We start from the raw sequence: 20699 nt of genomic DNA on the forward strand, positions 1-20699 counted from the left end.
CGGTGACGTCAGTAAAGTGCGACCAGATACTTTTGATGGGTTAGCGACCGTTCGAGAAACGCTGCTTTACTTTATGAATGTATTAATACAACGCTGACTCAAAATGATTCACGAACTTCTGTTAGCGTTAAGTGGATACCCCGGGTCCATATTCACTTGGAACAAAAGGACGGGCTTGCAGGTGAAGGCATTTGTTGGAGCATATTGCTACTTGTTATGTGCATGAACGTTAGTGTATATCCTAGTGTTTATAGTGTGTGTATAGTGCACATTAGGTCAACTGGTGTGGTTTGACATAAACGGATCCTTTGCTCTGGATGCAGGTGTCCCAGGACATCCCCTTCCTTCACCCCAGTGAGGCAAGTGTCCTGAATCGCCTCTGCAAACTGGGATCTGACTACATCCGATTCACAGAGTTCATAGAGCAGCACACTGGACATGTGCACCAACAGGTGAGACCATGCTAAACACATTGTGTTCAGTGTTGTGTTTTCCTGATCTTCATCTTGATTTCCTCATCGTTTTTGTGTCCAATCAGTAACTTTCTTACTTGAATTACTGCTCTTTTGGTGGTGGGAATGGCTTCTACTTTAAAAGGAAACTATTCTGCGATAACTTTGAATACCATTGCCGATACTCTCACATAAATACTGTAGTTTATGTGAACCCTTGAAACATTGCTATGAACGATGGTTCCTAGGAGCATCACAGCAACCCTCCCAGCCAGGCTGGACTCAATGGGATTTACCTGCGAGCGTTCTGCACTGGACTTGATACCATGCTGCAGCCCTACAGACAGGCCCTGCTGGACCTGGAACAGGAGGTATAAAAGTCCCTAATAGTGGTATATTATCCAATCATATTTTTGCATACATCAACCAAATTTTTTCATCGTAGTAATGGTACTTCTAAAATAAATATACGTCCAAATTTTTGTATGTAAATTATTGCAATTTATTAATGCATAATGTGCGCTGTGCTTTGTGTCTTAGTTTCTCGGAGACCCACATCTTACGATATCCCATGTGAATTATATGCTGGATCAGGTAACGGTTGGGTTGTTTATTATCCGGGTGATCCGTTATTATTTCTGAAATCCCTATTCATGACAGTGTTTGACTCACAATGTTGAACTGTATTGTTTTAGTTCCAGCTGCTGTTTCCCTCGGTGATGGTGGTGGTTGAGACAATCAAATCACAGAAGGTAGAGTAACTCTATACTCTTATACTCTCTTGCTAAGCACAACTCACACAACCGAGTGGAAGAGAAAGGCAACGGAAAAAAAAACATGGTTGGCTTGATGTCCATTTATTATAATTGCAGATTCATGGCTGCCAGATTTTGGAGACGGTATACAAGCACAGCTGTGGGGGCCTTCCTCCTGTCCGCATGGCACTGGAGAAGTAAGTGTGTATGCGTGTTTGCTCGTGCGCTCGTGCGTGCGATGTTATGTAATGGAGCTAACTTAAGAGTGATGACTCATTCTCATACGTTCATCCACCTCTGCTTTTGTGTATCATTATAATCCTTTCGAGGATGAGTTGTAAACATAACGCCCCGTTGCGTGCGTGCCGGCAGGATCCTGGCCGTCTGCCACGGGGTGATGTACAAGCAGCTGGCGGCGTGGATGCTGCACGGCCTCCTGCTGGACCAGAGCGAGGAGTTCTACATCAAGCAGGGGCCCAGTGCGGGCGGGGCCGCAGCCAATCAGGAGGAGGAGGAGGAGGACCTGGGGATCGGGGGGTTGAGTGGCAAGCAGCTCCGAGAACTGCAGGATCTGGTGAGAACCATCGATCAATCAAACAATCCAAACGACACCACAACATGACCTTATTGTTGACTTGTATCTAATGTAGCAAAACCTGTTATCCATTGTGACATACAATGACTGTTGTTTTTGGTTTGCATACTAATAATGGTCAGGTAGAGGTTAGACATCTTGCTCAATAATGTGGGGTCAAACATTCAATGTGTAAACCAGGGTACAAACCATTCATGTCCTGATAAACTGAAAAATCTCTTTCAATATGAGACGTTTCGGTCCAAGACCATTGTCAGACTGATCAGTCCGATTACATTAAAAATGGCTTGACTTGTAAAGAGCATAATAGTATAATAATAATAATAAATGTATTTGAAGGCGCCTTTCTCGGCACTCAAGGTCCCCGTACAGGGGTACACACAAGTCATTAGAAAGAAACAACAATAAGAAAGAGAGAAATAAATTGTAATAACAACAGCCATAGTAATTGGCATCAGGGTGGAATAGGCTGTTGTATGGTCACAATGGAGCTCCTGCCAGTCATGTGCATGCCTTGCCTCACTGCCAGACCGATTTAAGAGGTCTTCTCAGACTCCTTTTACTATAGAGACCTGCTGTCCTCCCATGCAGAGGCTGATCGAGGAGGAGAACATGCTGGCTCCGTCGCTGCAGCAGTTCTCCCTGCGCGTGGAGATGCTACCCTCCTACATCCCCGTCCGAGTGGCCGAGAAGATCCTGTTTGTGGGCGAGTCGGTGCAGATGTTTGAGAACCACAACCACAGCCCGTCCAGAGCAGGTAGCTCTTCGGGTTGTAATGAGCGTAAAATAGGATACTCTACCATCGCCATTACATTATGGGATCGACCGATATGGATTTTTCAGGGCCGATACCGATCTTTTTTCATCAGCATTAGCCGATGACCGATACGACGATACCGATTTTCTTGAGCCGATATTTGGAGCCGATACTGCTTTTGCTCCCATCATTTTACATCATTTTACATCAGAAAAAATACACAATGATGATCACAAATGTTACAAGTCTAAAAAATTAACATTTATTGAACTGTCTGTAAATCATGCTGGGAAAAATATAAAAAATAAATAAATAAGAATAATCGGCGATGTATCGGTCGATCACAAATTTTCAGTGCATTTTGCCTGCGTTTGTTCTACCAGGCTCCATACTGAAACACCAGGAGGACTTGTTTGCCGCGGAGCTGCACCGACTCAAACAGCAGCCTCTCTTCAGCCTCGTCGACTTTGAGAATCTCATCGACGGAATCAGGAGCACCGTGGCTGAGGTGGGATTTATTTTGACCCTGACCCTGACCATTACTGTTGGAGTCGGCCAATCTGGCGACATATCATAGATGTCTGTTTTGTCTGTCTATATACCATGTGGTCCCATGTTCATTTTTGGTCATCGTCACCATAGCAGCTAGGGGTGGGAAAAATAATCGATTCTTCGAAGCATCACGATTCTCTCTAGAACGATTCCGTCTCGATGCAGATAAATTTATAATGGGAATTTTAATAAAAAGAAAAAAAACTTTTTTTAATTATTTGTTCGCCTGCTGCAACATTCTGTTCGCCAGAGAGGGATAATTTTAGTAATTTTACAATTATTTAATTTATCTTCAGTGTGTATTGGCCAATCTGATTTGTCTTGACACGATTGCGATTCAGCCTACGCATAGCATGTACGCAAACTCACAGCTAGACACAAGAACTCCTTCTAATTCAAGAGCAGCTTTTTCTTTAATGACATAGAAAAGAAAGATTAGAAAGAAAAGAAAACGGAACCCTATTTTTTTACATACTTCCATATTGTTTTGTGATGCAAGCTGCATTGATTATTGCATTGCTCATAGAAAGTTATATTTGTGACAAAAGTTTTTTCTCTCCTAAAATATTAGATGAGTTAATTCATCTGTTGATGTCAACCTCTTGAGTAGCAAACTCAGATGTATACATATATTTTTGAAAATTACGCATGGAAATGTACATACAATTTTTTGTTGCATCAAGCTGCATCGATAATCGTTTTAGAATCGAATAATTTACCTCATAATCGGAATCAAATTGTGAGGTGCCAAGAGATTCCCACCCCTAATATCAGCACTGTTTTTCTTCGAATATTTGATGTTTTATTATTTGTGAAGTAAAAGTATTATGGCTGTTATGATGTTAGTGAGCTTTGGCTAAAACCTATTGACTTGGTCATTGATAATACTGGCATAAATGTGTCAGTATTGCCTGGTTCTAATCAATATATGTTGATTCACAGCATCTCTGGACGTTGATGGTGGAAGAGTCCGACCTACTGGGACAGCTCAAGGTGGGTTTCCTGTCCCATCCACTGGTGTTGTGCTGGTGTGTACTGTTCTGGTTACCGTTAAGATTGAAACCTCATTGATTTGCGTGCAGATAATCAAGGACTTCTACCTGCTGGGCCGTGGGGAGCTGTACCAAGTGTTTATCGACCACGCACAGCACATGCTGAAGACCCCTCCCACGGCCGTCACTGAACACGGTGCGTTGAGATCACAGTCTGAACATGCTAGCCTGACCATGCTACATCATGTGTTTACATCTTCAATATACCTTAAACAGGGAAAAAATCAACCTTGTTTAGAGCAAGGAGAGATGCATTGTACCAAGTTTTAAGCAAATTGCTATTTGCGTATGTATGTACTATTAAAAGCGACGCTTTTAATTAAGGTGTCCACTAAATTGTAAAAATTGGGATATTATTAACTAATTTAATAGTCTAGGAGAGATTCCCCTTGCGGTTCATCATCTGTCTCTCTGTCTGTCTCTCTGTCTAACTGTGTTTCCTCTCCTCAGATGTAAACGTGGCCTTTCAGCAGGCGGCACACAAGGTTCTACTGGACGATGACAACCTCCTACCCCTTCTACACCTCACCATAGATTACCAAGGCAAAGAGGGCAAAGGTTTGTTGACAACTTATTGTTTAAGGGCATTCATTTCAGATAGACGTTATCCAAGATTAGTTGATTAGGTTGAAATTACAAGAAAGGGATCCAATTATCAGATTCTGTCATTAAGGCGGTCTAGCTTTAGTCCAGCTAAACCTCCAGAGGGCAGCATCGTTTGGCGCCCTCTAGTGGCCATTACTGTTCTAACCGTTTTGCCTTTGCTCTGTGTTTGTCCTCCAGACCCAACAGGCACCAGAGAGGGGGCCACCCCTCCCCAGGACTCCTCCCCCCGGGAGGTGCCCCCCACCGGCTGGGCGGCCCTGGGCCTGGCCTACAAGGTCCAATGGCCTCTCCACATCCTCTTCACTCCGGCTGTACTCGAGAAGTCAGTACTCCCACTCAGTACAACCTTTTACGTTTACATTAAGGGCATTTAGCTTTTATCCAAAGAGAGATCCAACCATTCATACACACACAAGGACAGCGTAGTCAATCATGCAATGCAAAAGCCAGCTCGTCGGGAGTAGTTAGGGTTAAGTGTCTGGCTCAGCGACGCATCAAAACTAGCTAGGAGGAGCCGGGGATCGAACTAGCAACCCTTTGGTTACAAGTAAACCCACTCTGCCTCCTGAACTACTGCCGCCCAAGGCCGTACACTACTACAGTCGCCAGTACGGTGAAGCCTGAAACGGCTTCCCTCGATCGAAAGCGGGCCGTTGTCTGACATTGTGTTTACACCGTGGTGCCAGGTACAACGTTATTTTCCGCTACCTTCTGAGCGTCCGGAGGGTGCAGTCCCAGCTGCAGCACTGCTGGGCCCTGCAGATGCAGAGGAAGCACCTGAAGTCCAACCAGACGGACGCCGTCAAGTCGCGGCTGCGTAACCACATGGCCTTCCTGGTCGACAACCTGCAGTACTACCTACAGGTGAGGGGAGGCACGTGGTAGAGTGGGCGCATCTGCATTCATACGGTTGGTCATGTGATGACCTGTGACTTTATCAAGAGGAACATGTTACAGTTGGAATTGGATGACGGTTCTCTTTTGTGCGTTTTCCAGGTGGACGTGCTGGAGTCTCAGTTCTCGCAGCTGCTCCAGCAGATCAACTCCACCAGAGACTTCGAGAGCATCCGACTGGCCCACGACCACTTCCTCAGCAACCTGCTGGCCCAGTCCTTCATCCTGCTGAAGCCGGTGAGCATCTGTAGCATTCGATGGACGCCCTTACTGCTCCGACGGCGATATATCGTTTCTCTTCTTCTGACAATATACTTATTCGAAGCCGCGTTGGATAAAAGCGTCTGCAAAATGATCTAAATGTAAATGTAAAGCCCTGTGTATATGCGTGTGTCGTGGATTCAGTATGGTCAGACCATGAGTGGCGTGTGTCTTTTAAATCCTGCAGGTGTTCCACTGCCTGAACGAGATCCTGGAGCTGTGCCTGAACTTCTGCTCCCTGATCAGTCAGAACGTGGCCCCCCTGGACGAGAGGGGCGCGGCCCAGCTGGACATCCTGGTCAAGGTGGGGGGGGCGGGGGTCTGGGTTAGGGCTTTGACTCCGAACTTCGTTATTCGGATATAATTTGAATATCAAAAAATAAATCTAAATTCAAACGAATGTTAGGCAGCCATTAATACTCAAACCTGTTATGGGCAGGCCAAGAGGGAGGGACGTCGGAGAACCCCACGCAGTCTATTCATAATATTGTAATGACCACGGAAGAGGCGGTGAATGAAGTATTGATTAGACAGCGATTTATTAGAGACCTAATAAACCATAGCAACGCCGGTAAACAAACCTCGCGAAGCCCAATCCAGGTCTTACTGAAGGCATTTAATGGTCAAAATATTACTAATAAATATTAATAAACAAACAAACTTCGAATATGATTTTTGGGCAAAAGTGAAAGCCCTAGTCTGGGTTAGGGGGTCCTTCAATCCACACCCACTGAGAGAGTCTGGTTTAATGTGTGGTTCTCCCGTCTGGTATATTGTGCAGGGTTTCAGCCGGCAGTCCTTCCTGCTGTTCAAGATCCTGTCCAGCGTACGCAACCACCAGATCAACTCGGACCTGGCCCAGCTGCTGCTGAGGCTGGATTACAACAAGTACTACACCCAGTCAGGGGGCACCCTGGGCAGGTAAGGGCCCCCGGTCCGAGTAGCATGAAACGGCTGACACTGGGTTTCGATTTCAAAGGCTTTAGCGCTGGTACTTCAAAGATTACTAACCTGATATTGAGGTTAACAAAAAAAAAATGTAGTTGATCTTTCATGCTTAACATTAATATTTTTATATTGAATTGTCATCTTATTCAAGGAAACCTCTTTTTCATTGCAGCTTTTGAACAGGGGACTGAAGATGGAAATCACCCTGCATCCTTCACGTTGTAAATATCAGCACTTAACTGAAACTGTTTAACCGCGTTCTGTACAAACTGTATTTAAATTACCCAAACAATGGAAGTGTTTTTTTGTAAAATAAACAAACGATAAAATGAAACTGTCTCGTTTTCTTTTATTTCATAAAAACCGACAGATTAAAATTATATACAACAGAGGCATGCAAGCATCGAAACAATTACTAAACATTCACCGCGATTAAAAGGCATCTACCCCCCACCCCTCAACGGGTCATTACGATGAAGTGGACGACGACAATGTTGTTGTCGTTGACGACGAGTAGTCATGTTGATACTGGGGCTTGCCGCGGTAGCCCAGCCGCTCGCCGCAGATCAGGCTCTGGATGAGCCACTCGGCGGACACCAGCGGCAGCTTCTGGGACGCAGCGCTCTTCTCCACCGGCAGGGGGCAGTCTCCGTCCGTCACCACCACGTCGAACTTGCCCGCAGGGATGTCTGATAACGGAGGCAATGGACGACGTCAGCTATGAAGACAGTGTTGTAATCCAGCAGCACAATATGGGTTCACAATAAGTCATTGTTATTTAGGATACAAGTCACTAATGCTGCGATATACACTTGTTCCAACTGTTAATAGAGAAAGGGTGTTTCACTCCTCAAACCTAAACTACTTTTCTTTTCTACTGTAGCCATTTACTGGTTGAATAAAAAAATCGTACCTAGAATGTTTCAACAAGAGAAACCAAACCAATGCAGATAATTTTTAACTGTAAATCGTTTTATTCCGGTCCACTTTCCCCCTTCTCCATTGTCGGAATGTGTTAAACAGTTGTCTGATCATGACAGCTATAACTGTCTATTATAATCTAAAAAAAACTAAGCGTATGCCTAGTTGCCTAGTCATGCCTTTTGCAGCCCAAATCACTAAAGTCAATCAAAATGATCAGTGTGAACGCAACATGAATATCGTACTGTATATCTTAATAAATGTGTACAATAGTTAAGTAGATATTAAGCTACTTTTGAGCTTTTGAAAAACAGCTAATGTCACTAGTATGAAAGAAACGCTTTTCCAAATAAAAAAACATTGCTCCTCCGAGTACATTTCAGACATTGTGTGCTGTGCGTCTGTTTAGTGGTGGTCGTGGTACCGGAGCCGTCCTTCTCGGCCTGGTAGTGTCGGACGGTCAGGGCTCCACTAAGGGTGAGCAGCTGGACCCACAGCTCCTCTGACTCCCCGAACACCAGCAGCACCTTCAGGGCCTCGAAGGGCTTGCAGCGCGGGTGCCTGGCAAGAGAAGAGCGGAAGGACTTTAATCATCCCGGTCTGGAAACAAAGTTTCTAGTTTTACTACAGGGCAGTAACAAATGGAAATGGTACAGAAAACATTACTCATTTACATTTGGCAGAAGCATTTATCCTAAGCGACTTACAATCAGTACATTTGTCAGAAGAAAGAGAAACAATATATCACTGTCGGTACAGTAAGGATGTTCATAGAAACGAGTGCAGAGCACTTATAATTGCTAGGTTAACCCATTACCTGTATACAACAAACATAGCTAGGATACGAGGCTACACGATGCCAAGTACTATTTTTAAGTGCCAGGACACAGAAGACGCATTTAAGGCGTGAATTACTCGTATGCACAATATGAGAAGCAATGTTGTTACCACACGATGTTCATGTAGATCGTTGAGGTAAACATTGACAGTAATATTCTACATTGGTGACACGAGAGTCATCTGAAATGTCAGTGATCTGATGAAGTGATGAACAACTCCATCTCCCACAAGCCACCCTGTTCTCACCATTCCACGATCTGTTCGTCGGGGCCCACACCAGCCGGCAGCAGGTAGTTCCTGTAGTTCAGCAGCTTGTTGTCCTTGCAGCAGTCGCGCACCCAGATGTGCGAGACGCAGGGCACGCCGCTGGCCACGCACAGCAGGTACTTCCTGGTGCGGCAGTGCTGGTCAGCGATCAGCAGGCTCTGGTAGGCCGCCTTGCACTGGAAGGAGACACCACACGGGAGGCGGGAGTTCAACTAGCAACTCCCGCCTCCCTTTGGTATCGGGGGAAATCCCCCGATACAGAACAGACAACTTGGCCAACCGGCTGGAACTAGTCCACACTAGGGGACACAATACTAAGTCATTAGGGGTTACCTGTTCTTCGTTGAAGTCCAGGAGGACGAAACCTCCCCCTGCCTGCAGCTGAGACTCGGTGTAGCCTTTGTTATATGGGGCCGTCTGCACGTACTCTGTAGAAAAACACGGCAACACGTTCAAGATATTCAACAGCTAGACCGGTCTGCTGTCCTGCCCCCGCGTCAAAGGGAATTCAAAACCAAAACGACACTGCGGGAGTGTGACATGTCATCCACAAACTCCAACAGTGACGTTTTGGGTAACCCATAGAGCTGCTTGATTATGGAAAAAAACATAATCACGATTATTTTGGTCAATATTGAAATCACGATAATTCAAACGATTTTTTTTTTTGTTCAAAACATCATGATTTTTTCAGTATTTCTCAACAAAATGTCCCCTTAATTAAAAAAAAATTCAAATAGAAAATGTTCAGATCGAAAATAATGTACAAGGGGGGGGTCACGTCACGTGTCGATTATTTCTGGCTAGAAGACGTGTTTCCACTCGTCTTAAATTATATTTTATTTCAAGTTAGCGCTACCATTTCGGCAAATTTTATTGACTCAGTAGTGTAAGAACAATCGGAAGGCGGAAAAAGTGAAATTTTGACAACAAATGATGTCGAAACGGACGAAAATCAACACGAGGAATGGCTACCTCTGCAACTGCTAGCCAAAAATCGGGCTCGCCATTACTTTTCCGCCTCGGCGGGGCAGGTGAAGAGGAATCCTCCCCGACGATGAACACCGCAGCTCTGATTCGCGAGGTAACTCAAGACTTTGGCGACATGATGGAAGAGAAACTCTCCAAATTCAAGGAGACTTTGGAAAAAAAATCCACTACGCTGGTAAGCCAATCAAAACGCATTACCGAGGCAGAGTGTCGGATGTGGAGGATACAGGGGAGGCTCGCTGAAGCAGAGAAGACAATTAAGTTGATGGCCAATGATATGGAGAACCGCAGCAGGAGGGATAGCATTTGTGTTCTCAATCTGAAAGAAGGTACCGAGGGAAAAACCCTATCCACTTCTTCGAAGCTTGGCTGCCTACCGTGCTTGGTTTGGAAGCGACTCCCGGCGTTAAAAGCCGCATCAAAATTGACCGGGCGCACCGGAGCTTGGAGCAGCGGGGTGTGCGTCCCCTGCCGGTGATTATTAAGGTAAGGCCACACTCACGCCTGATTTCCGCGGAACAGCTGCGAACTCTGCCCTGCGTCAATTTCCACCGGGCGGGTAACGGCCTTGCGAGCCAGCCGTATTCACACGAGATCACGGGATAATCCTAAACCTAATGTTCTCACCTTCCACTCCCAAAACTACTGCAATTAAATGCCAGGGTTTGTCCTTTCTGACATTGTCCTTATAAAAAGGATGATTTATTTCATACATTTTTTTATGTTGCTCCACTTCGACAATCAGTCTCTCGTCGTCCATGTTGCCGACCCTCTGATTGATTGACTGCTAGTCTGGCTGAGCGGAAATGGACAGCGTCTATACACTAATCCGGCGAAACAGGAAGTAAAGCAGCGCCGACATTGCTGAGTTGCTGGAAACAGGTGACTTAACGTGTTTTGCTAAGGAAGTAGCGTGTTGGTCCCCGTAGGCGGTTGTTGCTGATAATAATATAATTGTAGTGCGTATGTGATTGTAGCCTAATTGAAGAGGGCGTCTAACCAATTCCGACGGGTGCGAAGTGTATAAATTATGATGGCAAGGCTGTACATGATCTGGGAAACTTGTTTGTTACATGAATTTATGTTGGATTCGTGGAAATTGACAAATGCATGTATATCGAGCTGCTTAACTACAAAAGAGATGGCTCATATCCCCCAGGTATTTCTAAGGAGCAGAAATATATCATTCGAAGGCGCTTCGCCCATTTCCTACTAGATGGTAACGATATGCCTACCTCAAAAACAATTCCCTGATCTCCTGCTCTTATCAATAGCTTAACAGAAAAAAGGACGTGTTTCTTGTAGGCTACTGACAACAACCTTGTTTCAATAGGTGATACAATGTATTACATATCTTCGAAAAATGAAATGGAGGTGCACAAGAAAGTTCTGGTTGGCGCGGAGGAGGCCAATCAGATTCTTTGGGATTTTCATGATAGTGCTCATGGAGGCCACTGTGGAACCCAAAAAAACAAATATTCAGTCACCGCCAGGTTTTACTGGCCTGGATTGGGGGTTGACTTGGATAAATGGGTAAATGGAATTATTTGATTGGAGTGTATAATATATTGAGCGTATCCATAGATTGTCTTGCTTCCTGGACTGCATTTCCCATGTCTGCTTTTGAACCATCAGGTTTCACAGTGGGCTAAATGACAATACACCAGGCTCTCCATTAAAAAGGAGCCAGAATATATCCCAATCCATGTATGTACTAAGCCTTTCATTTGACTGAATACTTGTAAACAACAACCATGCTTATTTTTTGATAACAATGATATACATTTTGTGATTTTCAGGTTGACCACCCACTTGAGTTAGTTGGGATGGACTTGGTTGGAAAACTAACTCCATCAGATGATGGAAACATGTATATGTGTGTCATGGTCGACTACTATACCAAATGGGCAGAGGTCTATGCCATACCCAATAAGAGTGCTGAGGTGGTCACCCAGTGCATCATCAACTTTTTTTACAGGTTTGTTGCACCACAACGCATCCTCACAGATCAGGGCAGTGAGTTTGTGAATGAGGTTAGTCAATTTTGGCTTGGTGAATAAACCAGCACTGCTCTTCATGGTCAGGATGCTCTATGTACCATATATGCAATACAAAACAAAGTTTGCTTTAAAAGTAGGCCGAGGCTATGTGACATGGCAAAAATTACATATCGATATTCTATATCACGTATTGGGGGACCTGTGAATTATGGGCTCAATCTCACACTTTCAGTTTGCTGAACACCTCCTGGAAGGGTCAAGCTCATTACAATTCCCGACATCAAACATATATGACCTGAGGAGGGGAAATAGCCACCACCATCATGACTGGATCTGGTAAGCACTTCAAATCTTTAAATCGACGCGCATTCCTCATAAGAGGATTGAACCCGCCTCATCAGCGTGTCGGTCGCGAGTGCTACCGCTACACCAAGTGGCTGGATTAGGGATAATATAACCTAACCCTATTATTCTAGACTTTGCATCCCTTCCCGTGTCTCAAATTATTTAAAAAAGTTATCTTAATTCGTAGATGACTTGAGTGACTTGTGTCATTTCTGTGGGGAGGAAGACACCTTTGATAAAACGGAAAACGTTACTTGGGTAAGTAGCATTATACTGTAATATTGGCGCGCAGCCCCTATGAACCTGCACATATTTATAAGTCAGCCTAATGCTGCCTTTTTTTTTCAGATTGCGTGTGATGCCTGTCTGAGGTGGTTTCACACAGGGTGTGTCGGAAATCCAGCCATGGAGATGCCTGTTTAGCATGCCTGCGTCCATTAAATAGGCTACTAGGGCTGGGCAAGTTGGCACCCAATTAAGCGTTAACGCAATCTTGTCTTTTTTTTTACAAATGGACGCATTAAAGCGCGTTATGATTAAAGGTGACCTTGACAGGTGGTTTGATCTCCTGTTGTCCTGGATGGGTAGAATAAGTTTAATTAAGATGAATGTACTTCCCAGGATATTGTACTCCATGCGAATGCTGCCATTAAAGATCAATAGGAAAGTAATTTTGGGTATCGAACGATCTGTCGAAATTCATATGGCACGGAAAGAAAGCTAGAATAAAGATGAAGATATTGCAATCACCAATAGACGGGGGGGTCATGCATTCCCTAATTTTCTATACTACAATTGGGCTTGTCACGCCCGTATAATATCAGGTTGGCTTAGATATTTTCTACATCAAAGGGAGCCTCCTTTGGATGCTTGGTGATGCGCCCCTCCATCTATTTTCAGCCTTGCCTCAACTGCCTTAGGTGAACTCCCAGCAGAGGTTAAAAATAACTTTATTATGCTTGACACACTTAGGATTTGGAGTGATATCTCTAAACACATTGGCCGAAGAGAGTCTTCATCAGCGTTACAACCTTTAACTAGGAACAAAGCTTTCACTCCAGGCATTGGAGTGACCATTTTCGATGATTGGTTTTCAAAGGACCCAAGATTTGTTTCTGATTTATTTAAAGACGGTAATTTCATGTCATTCATTCAAATCCAAAATAAGTTCCAAGTAGCACGTAACCACTTCTTTGGTTTTCTCCAAGTGAGGCATTTTGTAAAATCGTATCTTAAATTACCGAATGATAAACCAATGTTAAGTCCTATTGAAAGCTTCGTTCTTAATTTTAATGCCTTTAATGACAAGAAATGTCTTTCTCTCTTATGGAAAATTAATGCCTTTAACTCTGCTAATTCTGACAGAGCGAGGAACCTATTGGAAAAGGACTTGGAGGTTGAACTCAGCACAGGGGCCCGGTACAATGCTTTTATGTCTGCTAAGAAAATATTTACATGCAACAGACTCCGGGGAGTCAATATAGAATATTACACAGAATGCAGCGTACTCCTCACTTCCTACAAAAAATTAATCCTGAGAACTCTCCCCTCTGACTAAGTGTATTAAAGAAATAGAAAAACCTACTACCACTGTATTTCGCAATGTCGTTTAATATCCAGATACTGGAAAAACGTCGCTAGGGAGCTTAGTTCAATTTTTCAAAAAAAAATACATTGGACCCAGCTTTGTTCCTTCTGAGTATACCTACGGCACAGCTCACTCTACCCACTGGACAGTTGATTTTATTGTATAAAATTCTGCTTTTAGCAAGGCCTTGTATTCTGTTCCAGTGGATTCAGGAGAAGCCACCCTCGATTACAGAATGGTACAGAGAAACATTTCAGGCTTTTTCTATGGAACGTCTTAGTGTTGTCTTAAAAGGTAACACCAATGCTTTCTATGATGTATGGCAACCCTTTCTTGATTATCATCCTAATGATCTTGTTGAGCTATTGCAGAAAGGACGCCCACACCTTGTTTTCACAAATAAATAGATTGTTTATTCTCTTCCCTTGACATGACTCCATTGTAAAGAATGCTTATGATATGATCCAAATATGTGTTGATGTATCCAATTTTTTTGTAACTTGGCAAGATCTGTGCTGTGTTCTTTGTTTAACAAAAAAAATCAATAAAACATCATTGGAAAATAATGTACAAGAGTACCAGATTTTCTATAAGACATTGAATGAATAAAATAAATATATAGATTAAGATTGGTTAAACCATACGTTTTCTACTCGATTATATTCGTTTTTCTGACCTTTTGACGCAGAATCAAAATCACGATAAAAAAGTGATTATTCACACAGCCCTTGTAACCCGTATAAGCTGGCCCGAGTCAGACTGATTGGACTCTGGGGCTGGGTGAGGCTCACCCCACACTCTCGGGAGATCTCCTAGGTGGCGCGTAGGGTGGACGTCGGCTAGCCACTCACCTTCGTCGTCGTTGCCTGCCAGCTTGTTGGTGAGGCGGTCCGTCTCGGAGGAGGCGGTCAGCATGAAGGCGAAGCCCAGGAAGAGAGAGGCGTTCTGGGGCAGGGGCCCGTGAGTCCCCTCCATGTCCCCGGAGCCCGCCGGCAGATCCGTGCCGCTGCCCGACGTGTTGCACACGCCGGGGCGCTGAGCTGCAGAAGAAGAGGAACGGAAAACCAAAAACTTTAAAATGAAGAAAATCAAATTCAGATCTATGATATAAAAGATATGACTGGAAGAGCGGCGCAGAAAGTTAGAGTAAGCAAAGGAGCACCGGTGCATAAGGAAGAAAAGCACGTTCACCCCACCACCCCCAACACCATCAACATCACCATCACATCTACTTGTGGGCCATCACCGATGGTAGCAGCTACAAAACACTAGTTACCGGATGATCTTCAGTAGTACAGGATGGAGCCAGCAGCACGGGACGGACAGACTTACGGACGGACGGCATGTACCAGTCAAACGAGTCACGATGCACTACTCAACGTTATGGATTCTTTATTATCACCATTCACAGTCAGCTGATGTTTAGTAGCGCAAAAATAACACATTCAGCAAGTGCATGTCACTAGGTACCCATGTCAAAGGTTAAAAGGCTGATTTCATCAAGTTATGATTGAGTAAAATGCAAAAATAGGTTGTTTTAATTAGTGTTTAAAAACAAGCTGTTAGATGCGTTATAAGACGTTTAAAAAACCATGTGTATTGATACATACATACATGATTAATGCATCCTCATAAAAGGCGGACCCTTAGTGGTGGTGTTTGTGTCAACTCAACCACCATCAGAAGTCCTTTGGGAGTAAAATATGGTAAAAATAGATAAAAACAAAGTGGGGAAGCTTTGTCCAAAGTCGACAGTAAGATCCTGACGGTCGCGTCAAGAGTCGTGGCCAATGAGGGCGGGCTCAGCGCCAGAGGAGCATGCGATTGGTTGGTTTAAATCAACGAGGCCTCTGTACCCGCTCTGCCCCCCCCGCCACCGCGGCGCCCCCTCTTGGCGGGGGTCCTCTCCTCCGTGGAGCTCATCAGCTTCCTCTTCCCGGAGGGCCCCGGGGTGTGGGGGTTGCCGGAGGAGATGGCCGTGGGGGTCCCCTGGCCCCCGGCGCCGCCCCTGCGCCTCCTCTTCCCCTCCACCAGGTTGTCTGCGGGAGAACGAGCAGAAGGTCAGATCCGGAGGTGTCTGGAGCCTGCTGGCATAGGCACAAGCTTAGGCACCCTGCATGCTAACGTTTACTAAAAAGAGGGAAAAAATATATAAATTACTATACTTATTCACTCTGTATTTTAATGGAGAATATCTATTTATTTACGATACATTATTCATTCACAACGAAAATTGGGGTCCTTATAGGTTGGATTTTTCCTCATATGTTTAATCAAGGCATTAAGATCAGTTTCCAAAGATTATTTTGTATTCCTCTTTTTAGTCAACTTTAGCATAGGTGCCTCGACTTATGCCTACCACTGTATATTATGTAGGTATGGATGATTAACCAATACATAGTGGCATCAAAAATTATATCTCTGTGACGCATTTGATATCTGCTTCTATTTCTCTTCCATTTTTTTCTGGCTTCCATGAGCCTTTGAGTTGGACATACCGCCCTCTAGTGGCAGAGGCTGGCCACCACAACACTACCAAGCTCATCACGCGCCATTTAAAAAGAGCACCTATAAGTTTAACACCGCTGTTAATTCATGGCTTTTGAATGTTTGAACTACCCTTGAACAATGCGAGCAAGTGTCTTGCTCATATAAATCTCGACACTCAGTTAGGAGGAGCCGGGGTTTGAACTAGCAACCTTCCGGTTACCAGCCAACCTGCTCAACCACCTTAGTTAAGCCAACCCCTTATTATCAGACTTTTCACAAATGTTTTGATGACCCACAGTTGAGCGTGGCATCATCAGCAAGTGTTCCACAGTTTCCAACACGCTCTGACTCCCACAACACACTGGAGGTCTCACCCAGGCTGATGTCGGAGGCCTTGGCCAGCGGGCTGGCGGGCTCGTAGGGCCCCAGGCTGTGCTGCTCCCTCAGCCGGTTGCCCTGCTCCAGGGACAGGATGACCGAGCTGCGGCTGTGCCACTGGCTCTGGCCCTCGCGCTCCACGCTGTAGTACAGCTCCTGGCCCTCTGTCTTGTGGCCCTTCACCACGCCTGAAAAAACACGAGCGTTTAGGCAGGAGTCGAAGGCCGCGTCACCCACTAGTGACGCACCAATGACCACGGAGCTACGATTCAATGCCAGCTTCTTCTATGCCCTCCTCCTCACCCACGCTGTAGTACTCCTCCTACCCCTCCTCCTCCTCCTCACCCACGCTGTAGTACTCCTCCTACCCCTCCTCCTCCTCCTCACCCACGCTGTAGTACTCCTCCTACCCCTCCTCCTCCTCCTCACCCACGCTGAAGTACTCCTCCTCCTACACCACCACCTCCTCCTTCTCCTCCTCCCCCTCCACGCTGTAGTACTCCTCCTCCTACCCCACCTCCTCCCCCTCACCCACGCTGAAATACCCCTCCTCCTCCTCACCCACGCTGAAGTACCCCTCCTCCTCCTCCTCCTCCTCCTCACCCACGCTGAAATACCCCTCCTCCTCCTCCTCACCCACGCTGAAGTACCCCTCCTCCTCCTCACCCACGCTGAAGTACCCCTCCTCCTCCTCCTCCTCACCCACGCTGAAGTACTCCTCCTCCAGCAGCGCCGTCACCTCCGTGCCCGCGGGCACGGGGTCGCACAGCAGGATGTCGCCGCCCGACACCTCGCACTCGTAGCCGTCGTCGAAGCGCAGGCCGAAGCGGCCCTCGCCCGCGTCCTTGGTGATGCGGCCCGGGTAGAAGTAGGCGTTGGACGACCACTTGGCGACCACGCGCAGCCCCACGAAGCTGCTGCTGCTGCCCGCCGAGCCGGCCTGCTCGGGGGACGACCGCAGCGAGTCCGAGAGGCTGGGCGGCGCGGCGTCCGGGGGGCTGACGGGGAGGCGCACGCGGGCGAAGGCCGGCGGCGGCTCCTCCTCCGAAGACGAGAGCTGATGCTGTCCCGGCGGGCCGGCGCCGGGCACCCTCTGCATGGCGCTCCATGCCGCGCCCCTGGGAACGGACGGACGGACGGACGGGGGCGAGACAGTGAGGGGAGGGGAGACTGGGTAGCCCCGCCCATTCTGCCGGTGATTTGAGTTCGCCCCGCAGAAGGGTCTGGAGAAGAGCAATGCATTTCTTTCTAGTTCCGATACGTTTTTTTGCGGGGGGCCAATCACCAAGCTGGCTTCTCCCCCTGGCGCGCGATTGGCTGGTTTAACACAACGACGACAGGGCAGCAAGCAGCCAATTTCGTACAGAGTCATTTGAACTAGGCCCGTCGATCACGCCTCTTGTGCTGAAGAAAATGACAGCAGCCTCCCCAGACCAACGTGCAATCTACGATCGAGCGTGGTCTGGCAATAGCCAGGCTAAGGGGAGGGGAGACGGAAATGGAACGAGAGAGAGAGAGAGAGAGAGAGAGAGAGAGAGAGAGAGAGAGAGAGAGAGAGAGAGAGAGAGAGAGAGAGAGAGAGAGAGAGAGAGAGAGAGAGAGAGAGAGAGAGAGAGAGAGAGAGAGAGAGAGAGAGAGAGAGAGAGAGAGAGAGAGAGAGAGAGAGAGAGAGAGAGAGAGAGAGAGAGAGAAAACTAGATGCAGAAAGAGCTCCGACTACAGACATTGGCGACGTCAACCGAACACTGAGATCAGTACAAACAGGGATCAGGGAGAAGAGAGGAAAAAAACGCAAGAGGAAAAAGAGAAACAGTTCCCTGGTCTCTAAAGCGGGGGGGACTATGTGCTCGGTGGGCAGAGGGGTGTGCAGGGAAGAGCCCTCGGGGGTGGGGGGAGAACTCACCTGGTCAGGGAGGAGCGGGACGGTGGCCGGCCTCTCCTCGCCCTTCCTCTGGAGGGTAGCGGGACCAGGGCTGGGGCCAGCGGAGGGCCTTCGCCGCGGTCCCTCTGTGCAGCCGACCCCGCCCTCTGACCCCTCTGGCCCCGGGGCCGTGGCCCGCCTCCCCTTCTGGGGCTGGGACGCACGGAGCCACACATGTCGGACAAGGCGTCGATTCTAGGGCCACTGCAAGCACTACTTGACACAGGCTACCCCCTCGGTCCTCACAGGAGAAAGGCTGATCCTGTCCCAGACTCAGGGGAAGGTTTGGGGTCGGTATTCCCGTGGGGACAGGTTGGTTGTCTAGCTCGACAAGTGATCCTGGTCACACATTTGTTGTATGTACACAAGTAAAAGTTTAAAAAGGAAGTTGAGCCAAAAGGCCATATACCAACAAACATGGTACTTGTGTAAAATAAACAAACTTGGAAAAAGACGAACCCGAATCAATGAATCCATTTTTATTTTTTCAACCTGTGCAAGAACCCTGGTGCTAAAGCCAGACGGCTGACTGGTAGTGACCCTAGATTCACGCCTAGCCCGCCTTCAGAACCCCCAAAAAGTGAGGCTTTAGGGATTAGCACCTCGTGTTAACAGAAGAAGAAGTGGTTAGAAAGTCAGAGACAAGAGAGACGGACGACAGACGTCGACATGCAAGAGTTCGGGATAAAGACAAAATCGACAGACGTCAACATCTACAGGACACACTGGACCGGGTGTTGTGTGTGTGAGGAGCTGCGGGTGTTCTGGGGGGCGTTACCTGGAGGCCCGGCCACCCCTGCTGGGGGGCATGGCGAAGGTGCCGCCGCTGCCCGTGGTGCCCCCCGAGAGCTTAGAGGACAGGGAGCTGACGTCGCCCAGGTCCCCCGACGTCATGGAGCTGGCCGTGCGGCAGGGGGAGAGGTCACTGTCCAGCACCTGGCAGTCCACCACGGGCTCCTCGTTCTCCTGGCACACAGCGCACGCTCACGGTGACACTCACATTTGGGCGTTTTGAAGACGCCTTTAGCAGACGCGCATTTAGCAGAAGTACATTTGACAGAAGAAAGAGAAACAGCGATATATCGCTGTCGGTGCAGTAAGGATGTTCATAGAACCACTTGCCAAGCCATAACAATGGTTAGGTTAATGGTTAGGCCCCCACCCATTTTTTTTTTTTTATAGTTCCAGGACATACGAAATACAATAATGCTAGAAGGCTTTTGGACATATTTTTTTAAATTAAATCGAATCACAATGAAACCTTTTAGAAAGGTGTAATTGAACTAATTCAACTGTTTTTACCGTTTCTCCCTCAGCCTTAGTCCTTCATGGATATACGCCTGAACGAGCAAGCACACTCCAGTATAAATATTGTGAACGTTTCTGGTTGCCTCTAGTGCACACACACCGCCCCCAGGTCGGCTGGCTCTGAAGCAGATAAGCCTGCGATACGTTGTTACGGTTACAGACGGAGGGAGAGGTGCGAACCCGTCAGCAGCACACATCACTCAGCCGAACGCTGCCCCTTTGACCCCTCCTTTAGTCAGAATCATTCTGCGATGCTGTGAACACAGTGCTATGGGTGGGCGGTGGGGTCCTTACGCAATCACCTCCGCACAATCAGCCACGAATGCGAAACGGCTGAAATAAAATAACGACCGAGCTGCTGAGCTTTCAGAAGCCAAGCTTCAGACAGAACACCCATGACATGTTTCCGTTACCCATCTGTCACTTCTTTCACAACAGAATGGTGTCTTTTCTGTCATAGTGGGAGTATCGCATTCTAGAGCATACTAGGGCTGTACGATATATTGTTTTCGTATCGAAATCGCGATACGCGCTTGTGCGATATTCGTATCGCTGGACGTGCTATAACAAAATAAACAAAATATATATGTATCGTTTTTTTATCGGAGTCTGGTACATATTTTCCTCAGATTTAAGGGTTCTTGGATACACACAGTTTGTTGCTTGGGAGGGTCATGCAGGCTCTGCAAGCACAGCGAACCACCGATGCCTGATCTCTTTTGGTCGCATCACAATACGTGTCGCAGAAAGACAACTTTCACTGCATACTATGGATAAGA

General features: G+C 46.7%; 2 protein-coding genes and 1 long non-coding RNA gene across 6 annotated transcripts in view; 2 read left to right on the forward strand and 1 right to left on the reverse strand.

Moving 5' to 3' along the window:
* Positions 1-7358, forward strand: tubgcp4 (tubulin, gamma complex associated protein 4). The gene is made up of 18 exons (XM_056607687.1): positions 1-181; positions 324-452; positions 701-823; positions 993-1046; positions 1148-1204; positions 1325-1404; positions 1580-1781; positions 2394-2559; positions 2943-3067; positions 4054-4104; positions 4194-4299; positions 4614-4721; positions 4947-5091; positions 5456-5633; positions 5766-5900; positions 6112-6228; positions 6706-6845; positions 7045-7358. Exons 1-18 carry the CDS (start codon positions 104-106, stop codon positions 7049-7051), a joined length of 2001 nt encoding a protein of 666 aa, XP_056463662.1. The 5' UTR covers positions 1-103; the 3' UTR covers positions 7052-7358.
* tp53bp1 (tumor protein p53 binding protein, 1) overlaps positions 7212-20699 on the reverse strand; it is a 21893-nt gene continuing 8405 nt past the window's right edge. Inside the window, exons 18-27 of the mRNA XM_056608014.1 lie at positions 19391-19578; positions 18595-18765; positions 17394-17809; positions 16688-16879; positions 15680-15862; positions 14675-14863; positions 9234-9328; positions 8880-9076; positions 8218-8354; positions 7212-7561 (exon numbers count right to left, since the gene is read on the reverse strand). Coding sequence (XP_056463989.1) covers positions 7341-7561; positions 8218-8354; positions 8880-9076; positions 9234-9328; positions 14675-14863; positions 15680-15862; positions 16688-16879; positions 17394-17809; positions 18595-18765; positions 19391-19578 — 1989 coding nt within the window. The 3' untranslated portion in view covers positions 7212-7340. The remainder of the gene's footprint in view (positions 7562-8217; positions 8355-8879; positions 9077-9233; positions 9329-14674; positions 14864-15679; positions 15863-16687; positions 16880-17393; positions 17810-18594; positions 18766-19390; positions 19579-20699) is intronic.
* LOC130403373 (uncharacterized) lies at positions 10456-14368 on the forward strand. 4 transcript variants are annotated; one of them, XR_008904096.1, is made up of 7 exons: positions 10456-11109; positions 11224-11423; positions 11526-11597; positions 11690-11923; positions 12123-12226; positions 12423-12493; positions 12584-14368. It is a non-coding gene; the product is annotated as an uncharacterized LOC130403373 (long non-coding RNA). The 4 variants fall into 4 exon arrangements; XR_008904098.1 differs by having other exon boundaries at positions 10456-11049; XR_008904095.1 differs by having other exon boundaries at positions 10456-11423.

This window comes from Gadus chalcogrammus, chromosome 14 (assembly GCF_026213295.1).
Source record: "Gadus chalcogrammus isolate NIFS_2021 chromosome 14, NIFS_Gcha_1.0, whole genome shotgun sequence".
Lineage (NCBI taxonomy): Eukaryota > Metazoa > Chordata > Actinopteri > Gadiformes > Gadidae > Gadus > Gadus chalcogrammus.